At 48.2% G+C, this 13,089-nt stretch overlaps 1 protein-coding gene across 5 annotated transcripts in view; it reads right to left on the bottom strand.

The window, feature by feature from the left end:
• RFX4 (regulatory factor X4) overlaps positions 1 to 13,089 on the bottom strand; it is a 162,272-nt gene that overhangs the window by 90,617 nt on the left and 58,566 nt on the right. For all 5 annotated transcript variants that reach the window (XM_047740525.1, XM_047740527.1, XM_047740528.1 and 2 more), the window contains one exon: positions 9,156 to 9,279. In XM_047740525.1, the coding sequence (XP_047596481.1) occupies positions 9,156 to 9,279 (124 nt within the window). The remainder of the gene's footprint in view (positions 1 to 9,155; positions 9,280 to 13,089) is intronic.

Below are 13,089 nucleotides of genomic sequence, written 5' to 3'. Positions count from 1 at the left end.
CAGCTCTCTTGAGGAGAGACGGCAGGCCCACAAAGTCAGAGGAACCTTTGGCTCCCTCTCCATTCAAGGTATATGCAGCTGCCCCAAGCACGGGTCCCCAGAACATGCTGGGCGATTCTTGGCTTTGCTCAAGCATGGCCAGCCGTGAGAAAGGAGCCAAATATGCAAGGAAAAGCCACCCAGAGCCCAAACTGCCAACGACCTCAAGTCCTCATGGGGAAAGGCAGGCTATAAATGAACCCAATTCATACATCTGGCACCCCAGCCTCCCCTTCTTCAGTCTCCCTACTGCTTCCTGGTGTCCCCCACCCCGCAGCCTCAGCCCTACCAAGCATGTGTCCCTCAGGAGAACCACTCAGTCCCTCTCTCCATCTCCTCAGCTAGAAAAGGAAGGTGGTTGGGTCCCACCAACCAATCTCTAAGGCCCTTGAATAGCTTTAACTCTTTGCATTTGAGGTCTTAGTAACCCATACGTATTAATGAATTATCCGGCTCTGTTCTAGCTGCATTTCCTCAAGGAAAGGAACTGAGGATTCTAGGACATCAACAAGTCTTCGGGGGACATGCAGTTTTGAGGTGACCTGGCCTTTCCACGTATTCAAATTACACTGTGTCACAGCTGTCACAGCTGTCCACGAACCTGCCTCTCACTGACATGTTGGACGGTGCTGACTGTAAATCACGTTACCCTGCCCCAGCCTTAAGAGATCGCTTCGTGCTGCCTCTGTTCCTTTCCATGGGCTCCTAATCTGAGGGTGATCGGTACATGTTTTCAGGATCCTGGCTTCCATTTCATAGTGGATACACAGGGGTCATGTAAGGAAAAGGGGTCAACAGGTTCCCCCTTATAGCTGGGAGACGAGTAAGTCCCGGAGACGCCAAGGTCAGCACCGTGGCTACTGTTGACTTGCTGGACATTTGAAAGCTGCTAAGACAGTCGACCTTATAGTTCTTATCACCAAAAAAGTTCTCATCACAATAAAAAATCATTAACTACGGTAGTGAGAGATGTTACCTAAGCTTGTCTGGTGAATATTTCACAATATACACATATATCAGAGCATTATGTTGTACACCTTTAATAAGTTATATGTCCATTATATCTCAATTTTTTTAAAACAGAATACAATGGATTTTTAAAGTGCCCTTATGTAGCTAAAATGTCTCATTGTTTCCCCCTTTTTCTTTATTAACCAAACTCTAATTTTTTATTCCAGGGGCAACGTTCTACAGTTTCTGGCTCCCCTGACAACCAAGGGCGGCAGGCAAGATGGAGGGCTCTGGCAAATCTCCTGAAGACAACTGATTTGGCTGGAGTTTTTGACCTTTCTCTTCTTCCCCCCACTTTCTCCCACTTGTTGCCTGGAATACAGCCTTTGCCACTTTGGATCATGAGGTAAGACAAAGTTGGAAGCCATCTGCTACAAAGGCCAGAGCACAGAAAGATCGAAGGTACCCAGATCCCTGACGCTCTTCTAGAACTGTGATGGCAGCACTGGGTGATAGTCTCTTAGACTTATTCTACGTGAAGAAAAGTAAAATCACTCATTTATTTATGTCACTGTTTGGGGATGGAGAAGGGCATTTTTTAAAAGCCACATTCCCAACACAATTCCTAACTGTTCCACCTTCTGATTTCCACCCAGGATTTACTTCACAGAGAAGGTTCCAGTGGCCTGGAGTCAGCCATGTCAACTTTCAAAATGAACAAACCAACCAGAGTCTAGCTCACAGGGCCGTATGAGGAGGACACGAGATACTGCCATTACTGTTTCTAGCTGCAAAGTATTTCCAGCTCATGTGGTAGAGACCGTTGTTAAGTTTCCCACATGACAGATAGAGGGACGGAGGTGCAGAGAGCAAGGGTGATAATCCTCAAGTTTAGGACTCCACACCTGGCATTACTGGAAACTCCTGGCCTATAGCACGTGGTAGAACCTCAACCAAGGTTAAAGAAGACGTGTTTTTGCCTTTCAACCTCTCACCAACGCATGTAATAGATGCTTGGAAAGCAATCCATTGGTAAGTCAGAGACGTACTCTGAGATCTGAGACCCTTTTTTGTTTCTGAAAAAGCTTAGCTTGCTGCTAAGCAGGGATGCTCCATTTTTGTGAAGGTAGAGTTTTTACTAAGAGTTTCCAAAAGACCAGTGGAGCCGCAGAAAAAAAGAAGTATTTGGTGACATTAAAACACCATCTTCAGCTTCTGTGGCTCTCACAGGGCTGCTGTGGGGAGAGGATGATTGTGGGTGTCAGGGGCTCCTCCCAGATTGACCCTGCTTTCAGGCTGTGGCCCCTGCCCCACCCCGAGGAGGCAGCAGTCTCCTCTCTGCACCCCTCCACTCATGGGCATTCCATTTCAGCTCAGGGGCACATCTGCCACTGTGCTCTGTGGTTTCCTATAGGGATATGTCCCTTCTGCAGCCTGCACCCCTCAAAAACAGACTATCTTCTTCTTCTTCTTTTTTTTTTTTTAAGATTTTATTTATTTATTTGACAGAGAGAGAGATCACAAGTAGGCAGAGAGGCAGGCTGAGAGAGAGGGAGGGAAGCAGGCTCCCTGCTGAACAGAGCCCGATGTGGGGCTCGATCCCAGGACCCTGAGACCATGACCTGAGCTAAAGGCAGAGGCTTAACCCACTGAGCTACCCAGGCGCCCTGAGGACAGACTATCTTCTTCACTCCAGTTCCCACCTGCCCGTACAGGGCTGAGGCCACAGCAGGATAAGGTCAATGAATATCTAATAACTGGGTGAACCCAAGTGTTAAGGGGGAAGCATCATGGGGAATACTGGCAACAGGGTTCACAGTGCCTAGAACCCTCCAGTGGGGCAAGATTTGGGGGGCCTTTCTCAATTGCAATGACCAGCACACTTGCCCTTGAGAGACAGAGAGGCCAAAACTTCACTCCCAAATTCCATCATCTAAGAGGTTGCCATGTGGCTGCTAATGACCACATCGAAGTCCAAATTCCCATGGTTTTGTTGTCCACATAGACCTACTTCCCGCCTCCAGACATACACACCCTATCCCCCCCCCAAATAAATGCTCTGGGTAATGACATAAGTTTCAGTGCCTGGACTCTTGGAGCCAGACTTCCCAGGTTCCGTCCACTTACCGGCTATGTAGCCTTGGGCAATTTACCTTCCTGGGACTCAGTTTACTCATCTCTATAATGGGGGGAGGGTCATAGCAGTTCCTACCTCAAATAGTAGTTTGGAGAATGTTGATTTATGTAAAATGCTTACAGCAGTACCAGGTCATAGAAAGTTCTATGTGTCTGCGATTTTTATTCATTTTATAAAAAGTCCGAGTGCTGCATTCATAATTAGACATAGCTAAATACTTCTAACATCTGTTAAAGAGTTACCCATTTTTCTTTAAGATTTACTTATTTATTTGAGAGGGAAGGAGAGCGTGGGCAAGTGGGGTAAGGGGCAGAGGGAGAGAATCTTCAAGCAGACTCCCCGCTGAGCATGGAACCTGATGTGGAGCTCCATCTCATGACCCATGATATCATGACCTGAGCCAAAACCAAGAGTCAGATGCTTAGCCAACTGAGCCACCCAGCAGCCCCAAGAATGATATGTTAATAGGCTCTGGCAACTTAGCTGGGTCTGATGTCGCGTGTAGGTCAACTGATCCCTATGATCTTCTCTGCTTGTTTCAATGGACAGTTCCATTGTAAAATTTATTTTACTGCTTTTTCTGGAAAACTAGGGTTACCATTTTGGAAGTCTTTTTTCTCAAGCCGACAAGCCTGCAGACCGCAGCAGCAGGAGGAAAAGTTCAGGGAAAAGCAAAGGTCAGATCATGCTCTCTTCCTCCCCACTGCAGGTCCCCAGGCCACACATGGTCAAGGCTGAGCTGGAGGTCAGGGAGGCATTTTCAAGTGGATTTGAGGCTGCAGGTTTGTACTGGACTGGACTAAAAGAGTCTGAATTATTGAAAAGAGGCTTGCTCTTATAATCAATAACCGAAAAGCTCTTAAACCTGCCAAGAAACCATCAGGGGTCAGGGAAGGAGGCCTGGCCAGAACACGGTAGAACAAAGCAAAGTGGCTTTCTGTATGCACACTGCTGAGTTCAGCCTGTCCCATACACTAGCTACATTTGCGGGGGCTCATCTGGGCATCTCTGAGAGTCGGGGTGTAACAGTTGGTGTGCAGTGAGCTAGTCAAAACCCTCCTACACAACTCAGTGGAGGAACAAGAGTGGCCTGGAGGTGAGTGGTGGAAGGGAGGTCAGCTGCAGAGCCCATCCCTTTAGCCGGTGTGGATGGAGATTCATGGGGTCCCCCAAACCCATGAGCCCAGCAGAGGTCACTAGCAGGAGGAGACCTTGCAGGGTACCAGCTGGTCAAAATGACTCCCGTTGACTTTCTTCCTCCCACCCTTCTCCGACATCCCTCTGCCCCAGCTCTGGGGAAGTTGGAGGACAGCGGGAAGGCCCACCATGCCCCCCTTGCACAGAGCAAATCCTGCACCTCACTCAGGAAGGGAGAGACTCTGACTTCCCTGTCAGATGGAGGTTTTTGTTGTTTGTTTGTTTTTGTTTTTGTCTTTTAAAAGATTTTATTTATCTGTTTGACAGAGAGAGAGAGTAAAAACACAAGCAGGGAGAACAGCAGGCAGAGGGGGAAGCAGGCTCCCTGCTGAGCAGAGAGGCCAATGTGGGGCTCGATCCCAGCACCCTGGGATCATGACCTGAGCTGAAGACGGATGCTTAACGCACTGAGCCCCCCAGGCGCCCACAGATGGAGGTTTTAAACTGAATAGGATTTTTTCATAGCTGAGAAGAAAAGTTTTAGTTAACCAACCAAGACCAAAATGATGATTAGATGCTGTGGGGCTTCTCTGTGATGTCATCAGAGGACAGAGCGGGAAGGTGAAACAGAGGACTCTGGAGGTGGTCCCTCAGAGTACAGGAAAACACAGCCAGTTTCCACTGGTACCTGAACAAGTTCATCTCCGCTCAGCAACTGGGCTAATGGGAAATGGATATCATGTCTGCTTTATATGGGCATCATGTAGGTCAAACAAATTCACAAGTGTCAAATGATTCCAGTGTCCTTGGCCATAACATAAGTCATTCAATCTTCAATAAATATCTGAAGATCTATTATGCGCCAGGGGCTATTCTGGGAGCCCGGGATTCACAGTGAACAAAAAGGTCCTCGTGGAGCTTCCATTCTAGAGAAGGAGGCGAATAAAAAACACACAACTAACATATATGTACACATATATATTTTTTAGTTATGTCATATGTATATGATAGTTATACAGTTATATACAGTCTATAACTAGTATATAACTAGTTATATAGTTATAGACAGTCTATATTATCTGTAGTATGAAGTGGTAGAATAATAGGCAATGACATGTAGATAACTACCCATGCAAGATGAAATACATTAGTTGTATCATACAGGTAACAGTCGGGACAACAAGAAGTGCTATTAAGAAAAGAAAAGCATGGGGTGCCTGGATGGCTCAGTGGGTTAAAGCCTCTGCCTTTGGCTCAGGTCATGATCCCATGTCGGGGGCCGGCGGGGTGGTCTCTGCTCAGTGGGGAGCCTGCTTCCCTTTCTCTGCCTACTTGTGATCTCTCTCTCTCTGTATCAAATAAATAAATAAAATCTTTAAAAAGAAAAGAAAAGAAAAGAAAAGAAAAGAAAAGAAAAGAAAAGAAAAGAAAAGAAAAGAAAAGAAAAGCATGGTGGGAAACAGAAGAAGCCAGATGGAGGGAGACCAGTTTTAGATAGCGGCGCCTTCTTCCATTGGTAGAACACGTCACAATTTTAAAAAATGTTCTCATAGGCGCTATGTCATTTTATCCCTGCCATGATTTGGGGAGGGATTACTCCCGTCTAGAGGTAAGGAAATGGGAGTTCGGAAAATTTCAGTGACTTCAAGCTGGGTCACCTTTCGTGGTGGCCAACAGAAAAGCCAGGCACAAGACCAGCTCAGCTCGAAGCTTCAGCATTCTCTGCGACGCCTAAATTAATTCTGGAACCCAAAGTCAATACGGTATTACTGGAAGCCAGGGCTTATGGAGTGTGGCCGCAGTGCTGGAAAGAGGATCTCTTTCAGATCGTACTTGGTGCAAAACAGTTGCTGCGCTCTACTCACTTTATCAAGGACGGTATCCCAGCCAGGCGACCTGCGGGGAGAGCCTCACGGCTGACGCCTGCATCACCTCAGGCCACTTGCAAGCTGGGGACGTGGGGGTGGAGTGGGGGGAAGCTGCCACCAGTGACATTTTTCTCTAAACACGAAGCCGAAGTATTGAACCTTGTCTACTCAGAGTTGAAAGTTCATAGATAAATCGAAAGTTTGGATGGATCTGTTCAAAGCAAGGCTGCCCACAATGACAATCCCAGGCTTCACAGAACAACCGGTCCCTTTCTTTCAGGGGAAGGCAGCTGCAGCTGGGAGCCCTCAGGAAGGGCGAGTGTGGCTGGGGCTCTAGCTTGAGGAGCTTAGTGCGGAAATCCTCAGCGGGCCCCTTCTGTCCTCTGTGGCTGGAAGGACAGCCCTAGTTCCCGGTACATTTGAAATCAATGTCTAGGTACCTGCAAAGAGCTCTTCCATTTGTGTTTTTAATACCACTGGACTATGTCCTTGCTTTTGGAATAAAGATAAGATGGAGTTTGGCTGCCTTTTTAGTGACTATTTTGGAAGCAGCTGACATTATAATTCTTAGAGAGAAAAAGTTATTATTTAGAAAAAGATTCTGAAAAGCCATTTGGTGCACAGAGGTCAGCAGGAACATGGATCAGAGAACACAGGGGTGATTTGGTGGAGGTGGTCCCGAGGAGGAAGGGGTGGGGAGGTGAGCAGTGGGAGGTGGTGGAGGGGGAGAGAGGAGGCAGCCAAGCAGAGAGGGCTGAGACCACTTGTGGAGAATCGGTAGGGGGAAGCCCCAGAGCCTCCAGTGTGGTGGGGAGTCTTGAACTGGGGATACCTGTTCCACAGGACCCTGTTTGGGATTTAAGTTCCCCCTGCAGACTTCAGTCTCCTGGGATCACAGGTGCTTCCTATGGGCTGTCTGGTGCAAAGCCCAGAGGGCTGTGAGTTTCATCCCTGGCTCACAATGGTTCAGAACAGGGCTGTCCAATAATACCTTGTGTGATGATGAAGTGTTCTATTTGCACTGCCCAGTAGGACAGTCTCCAGTTACCTGTGGCCAGTGGGCATGTGGAATAGGGCTAGTGTGCCTGAAGGACAGAATTTTTTCTTCTGCTTATGTTAAACAACCATAGTGGCTACTGTCCTGAACAGCACAGGTGGAGAGAGGTGCTCTGTGCAAAAGGAAGGGTCCCAGGTCAGGACAACTCAGAGAAGTTAAGGGATAAGTCCAGGACAGTTAGCATTCTGGATCTTTCGGTTCACCCAACCTCTCCCTCCATTGGAGGCCTTATCTGAACTCTCCACTGGGGCCGCTGCCAGGGAGTGTGGATGCGAGCAAATGTCCCCGGACCCCAGACGAGTGACAAAGCTCCAATCTCCCCCTGCATTCTTGGTATGCCCTTCCTTCTCGCACCCACTGAGGTGCTCACCGACCTCCCTCGACTGTGAGGCTCTCCACAAGTGGGACCCACACTCCATTCTCTCCTGGGTCTCTGCAGAACACAGGGCCTGCCACGCGGCCCATCTCAACCCACACCAAAGGAATGAAGAAATGAATGAAAGAAACGGCAAAGCTGCTTTCCCCACTCACTTTTTTAAACAATTATTTGCACGTGGAATGCATCACAAAACCATAGGCCCTCCCCTAAGTCACCACGGAACACCCTCGCATTTCCTCAGTGGAGCTAACTCTCAGCCACGTGGCTTTGAACTCTCCGGCAGAGGGGCAGGGGGGCGGTTGCTGGCTCAGGCCTGACGCTGCTCTCTTTCCCCTAACCCAGCTGACGACTGATGAAAGGTCACCTCTTCCTGCCACTTCAGTCCTTGTTATGGGCGCACTTGGAAACCTGGTGAGGAATCCTGGTGCAAAACACACCTGACTTTTTGTGAGCAAATGCGGCAAAACTTATACATGGGGGAAAGAAGCTAATAAAAGGAGGAAGAGTTTGGATGTACTGACTCAAATTAAATTAGGTATTTTAGAGGTATAAATATATTTTTAAGATTTTACTTATTTGTTTGTTTACTTACAGTGGGGGGAGGGGCACAGGGGGAGGGAGACAGAGGATTTCTTTAAAAAGATTATTTATTTATTTATTTATTTATTGGACAGAGAGAGATCACAAGTAGGCAGAGAGGCAGGCAGAGAGAGAGGAGGAAGCAGGCTCCCTGCTGAGCAGAAAGCCCGATGCGGGGCTCGAACCCAGGACCTGGGATCATGACCTGAGCCGAAGGCAGCAGCTTAACCCACTGAGCCACCCAGGTGCCCCGAGACAAAAGATCTTAAGTAGACTCTGCACTGAGCACGGAGCCCGACTCATGGCTCGATCTCACAGCCCTGAGATCATAACCTAAGTCAAAATCAAGAGTCCGATGTTTAACCAACTGAGCCACCAGGTGCCCCCAAACCTGCATTTCTATCAAACAGACTAAAGATTAGTCTTAGAAGAATATTCCAGCAGTGTTCCTTGGCCTGTTAAAATGAATGACCAGCGACAAGAAGTTTTTGTGGACATAGCCTGAAGTGTGGAATGTATTTTTATCACGAGATGGACAGATAGCAGCCAGGCCTGCAGTCATGTTACAGATAGCACCGCTCCCCACAGAGGATTTTCAGACCACCAGGCTAAGGATGAGAGGCCGTTTTCCGGCTTCCCCAAGGCTTTCCCACTACAAAGCCAAGCAGTCTGCCTGCCCCAGCCTCACTGTTACACAAGCAACACGCTGGGGAGTTTAACATTGGCCTCTTGGAGGAAAGAGGCCAGTTCCTGCAAATTAAGTACTGAGGAAATTCAAGTTAGGTGTTCACTTTTTCACTTGAGGACCTGGCCGAATCGTTTGGAGTTTTCAATACTTTACAATTAGTTCGTTTGGTATTCGGCTTGGTATCACCTTGTTAAGATGTGTTGGTTGCGGCAAAAACCAAACCAAAAACCAAAGCAATGAAGATGTCAGCAAAGCTTAAGAATGGTGCATAAGTGACTCGGAAGACAGGAAGAGGAGGAGGGCTGGGGAGGCCGACTCACCTTCCCGAAGCTGGCCGCGTTGACAGGCTGAGTGTCGTTCCTCTCACAGAAGTCCAGGTAATGCACGTACAGGGCACTTCGCGGAATGCAGACCCCCTCCGCGATCTCGTAGTTCTCCTCCAGCCTGTGGACAAATGCCCAGTGAGCAAACCTCAGGCAAGAGGGCACGCGCCTTCTAGTCCTGACCAGGAAAGAACTCTTCCTTCAGATGGGGAAACCGAGGCTCAGGAGGACCAAGAAACCTGCCCAAGGTCAGGCATGGAGTTGGTAGGTTAGCGGGATCAGACTCATGGTCCTTGTGGTTATGACTCTGGGTCACTTTCGGCTCAAATTCCCAGTCCCTCTCTTCTGTGCTGTCACTGGTCTGGCCCCATTCTGGGTGGGGCAGGTTCCGAAATGTTCCAAAAATACACGGGAGCTTACAGGCGCCCCATTCAGCCGAGCTTTGAACCACACACTCCCTTGTGCAGCCTTTTCTGATGGGGTCCCAGGGTTGGAGCATCTTTGTTAACAAGAGCAGTGGGATGGCCTGAGAACATAAATGCCGAAGGAAAAGCCAGACAGCTGGACAGCCCGCGACCCACTGACTGAAGGGAGGTTTTATGGCCACAGTGGGGGCTGAACCCGTTGGTCTCTTTGGGATCATTATGATTCCATGCCCATCACCTTCTCAATGAGTACAGTTTAACGGCCCAGGGTGAGGGCTTCCTACGGGGGCTCAGACCCCAGTGTGGTCACCTGCTGGCTTGATGACCTTGAGCAAGTTATTTTTTTTTTTTAAAGATTTTATTTATTTGACACAGAGAGAAATCACAAGTAGGCAGAGAGGCAGGCAGAGAGAGAGAGAGGAGGAAGCAGGCTCCCCGCGGAGCAGAAAGCCCGACGCGGGGCTCGATCCCAGGACCCTGGGATCATGACCTGAGCCGAAGGCAGAGGCTTTAACCCACTGAGCCACCCAGGCGCCCCCCTTGAGCAAGTTATTTAACCTCAGACCTCAGTTTCCTTTTGGAGGTGCTGGCTGTGATCGCCTTCGATCACATAACAATCAGATGTGACGTGTGACCTGAGCCAGCACTGTGAGAAACATGATCAACACTTCAATGTCAGACCTCATCATCCTCCACTTTTCCTCTCCGTAAAACCTCTCTGGGTACCTACACGTCCAGAATCCATGCTAGATCTTGGGCACATAGAAGTAAACTAGGTAGAGTTTGTCATTTTTCCCCTCCTCCTTAACACAAACACCAGAGTGGAGGCATCAGAAAGAATCCTGCCCCCTTTGTCACAGACAGCTTGGAAGATTGAACACTTCTTCTGATAGAACTGCTGGGGTATGTGACAACTGGGGGACTTCTCTTTGGGCTTGCCAAATCCACAGCCTGGGGCACACGCTGCTCAATTAACTCAACAAGAGAAAATATTTCTCTTTTGATCACAGATTGGATTTTAGGAAACAACCCAAAGTCACTTGGAACCAAGTTGGAGGGATAAAGTGGTTGGAAGAACGCTTTCATCCCAAACAGTTTGGGGGAGGGGAAGGAGCAAAAATAAGGCGTGATCCTAAAGCAGTGAAACATCCTCAAATGGCCTCTAGTTTCTCCGGGGGCACTTGCCAAAGAAAGGGTCCAGCACTGTCGTATGAAGTGCAACAAGGACGTGGTCTTCTGAGGTGCCCACTTGAAAAGACAGCACTCGCTTGGCTCATTCTGACATGCGGTTGAAAGAAAATCAATTCAATCATTTCATATCCAGACCCTACGGATAAGTTCAACCCCAGGCATGCTCAGATGAATGAAGAATCCTGGTGCAGAATGGTCTCACCATCTCACCCACTCCCCTCTCTTCTGGGAAGGGGGATGCTGAGTAACTCCTGACTGTTTTTAGAAGTGTTCCAGGAAACAGTTTGTGCAATCCTTTCTGTGTGACCTAATTCCTGGAGACTGACACGGTGTCTGAGTCACTCCTGCATCCCTGAAGGCCAGCATAGCCCTTGGCACACAGCAGGTGCTCCATAAGTGCTTGACGGCTAGATCGCTGCCGTCATGCATTCATTTCACAAATACTTACTGATCTAGCTCCTGCCAAGTGCTGGGGATGCCGTGGGGAGCAAGACCGTCCTTGTTTGCATACAAGGAGCAGATTACTGGTGGGCAGATGGATAAAGACACAAGTAATATTTAATTCAACACATGTTTATTGAGTTCCAGGTGGTGTTTTAGACATTGAGAAAATAGCAGTGAATAAAACAAAGGCCCTGTCCTGAAAGGGCTTCCATTCTAGTACACGTGTCCCCAACATCGTAAACCAGAACTCTAAATGTGGTTCCCTGTGGGGAAAGGCTTTCACACAGAGATTACATTTCTTAGGGCTGTCCTAAGCTTTAGGTCGGCTACGAATAGGAATCAGCCTTCTAGCTTAGCCTGGACCCCTGCATGCCATGCGCAGCGTTGTTTCTCACTAAAAGTGAGCTCAGAGGTCCAGAGAACCAGCTTATGCACAAACCTGTGTGGGCCATCTGAATCCGACAGTTTTCACAAATGGGGGTCTCACAGACATGCTTTGTTTGACCTGAAAACAGTGTTGGCCCAAGGACACTTCATATAAGAATCTAACTTCCTTTGAAAAGGCTGAGATCTGGCAACACTGAGCCCATATTCCCATATGACCAATAACTGACCAGAGGTATGTGTGTCCTCGAGTTGGGCAGAGTCCCCACTCCTCCCTCCTTTTCTGATACCTAATCTATTTTCTGTTCCATGTCTGGCTCCTGTAAGCTCATATGTCGACATGTGGCACAACCCAGGCCCTAGCTCACTTCGCAGCCTATCTGCGGAGGGTAACGCACAGAGATAGGAATCCTTAAGCACAACAGGAGCGGTGGACAGTGGGAAGATGCTGTAAAGGTTCGTGGATGGACTGGGATTGAACCTTGTGACAACCAGGATGGTTAGCATCTCTTGCTCTCTTCAAAGGATGCCAGGCACTGGGTACCTGGTATCTCTTTCCATCCTCACAAAAACCATTTGAAGTAGGTATTACATCCATGCTTTAGATGGCAAAACTGAGGCTCAGGGAGTGGAACTCATGTGCCCATGGTCAAGCAGCCAGTCAGTGGGACAGTCGTACTCTGTGGGACAGCATCCTTGCTCTGGTGGATGGAGGGGTTCCAGGTGAGGAAAACAAGGAGGATTGAGGACACACCAACATGCGCTTTGGATGATGAAGACAACGGTATGAGCAGAGAACGGGCTTGCAGAGGAATCTCTGAAAACACGAAACCATGGGGGAGGGGGCATGGAGAACCCTTTGGTGCCCACAAGAGAACACGGCCTGGCACAGGAGCCTGGCAGCCCCTGGAGTTTAAGAGTTACAACAAAAGTGTGATTTTCGGGGGGTGGTGAAGCAGAACTCAGAGAACTGAAAAAATAAAGACTCAGAGGAGGGAAGAGCAGAGTGTTTCTGGGATGCTGCAGAAGTCATCACTGTGTCATCAGTAACAAGAGTCACTAAAATTAATTTAAGGCTTAATATGATCTGTTAGGCAGCAACGGGTTGACTGTAAGAGAATATAACAATCAAAACAAAAAACACCCAAGTCTCATAGGTTTCATCTCAGACTCCTGAGAGTCCTACTAAGCAACTTCCTTTAAAAGCTTTGATTTCAACTCTCTGGACGATGGGGGAACATTTTCCAGTCGAACACACACACACACACACACACTCATACAACTTGGGCAGCTGCAACTTTGGGCAGGACAAGCTGTGGGGAGGAGAAAAGTATCCCTTTTTGCTCATCCTCGCTAACAATTTCCTAAAATTAATTTTGGCCAGAAAAATCCATGGGTACATTCAACACGCATGCATTTCAAGCCATTCAGAGCTTGTCTTATGAAAGGCATGTGATCCTTTAAAATGACAGGGGCCAGTTACATTT

The sequence above is a fragment of the Lutra lutra genome, chromosome 8 (genome assembly GCF_902655055.1).
Source record: "Lutra lutra chromosome 8, mLutLut1.2, whole genome shotgun sequence".
NCBI classification, from domain to species: domain Eukaryota; kingdom Metazoa; phylum Chordata; class Mammalia; order Carnivora; family Mustelidae; genus Lutra; species Lutra lutra.
This window is presented reverse-complemented; position numbering and strand designations above follow the sequence as displayed.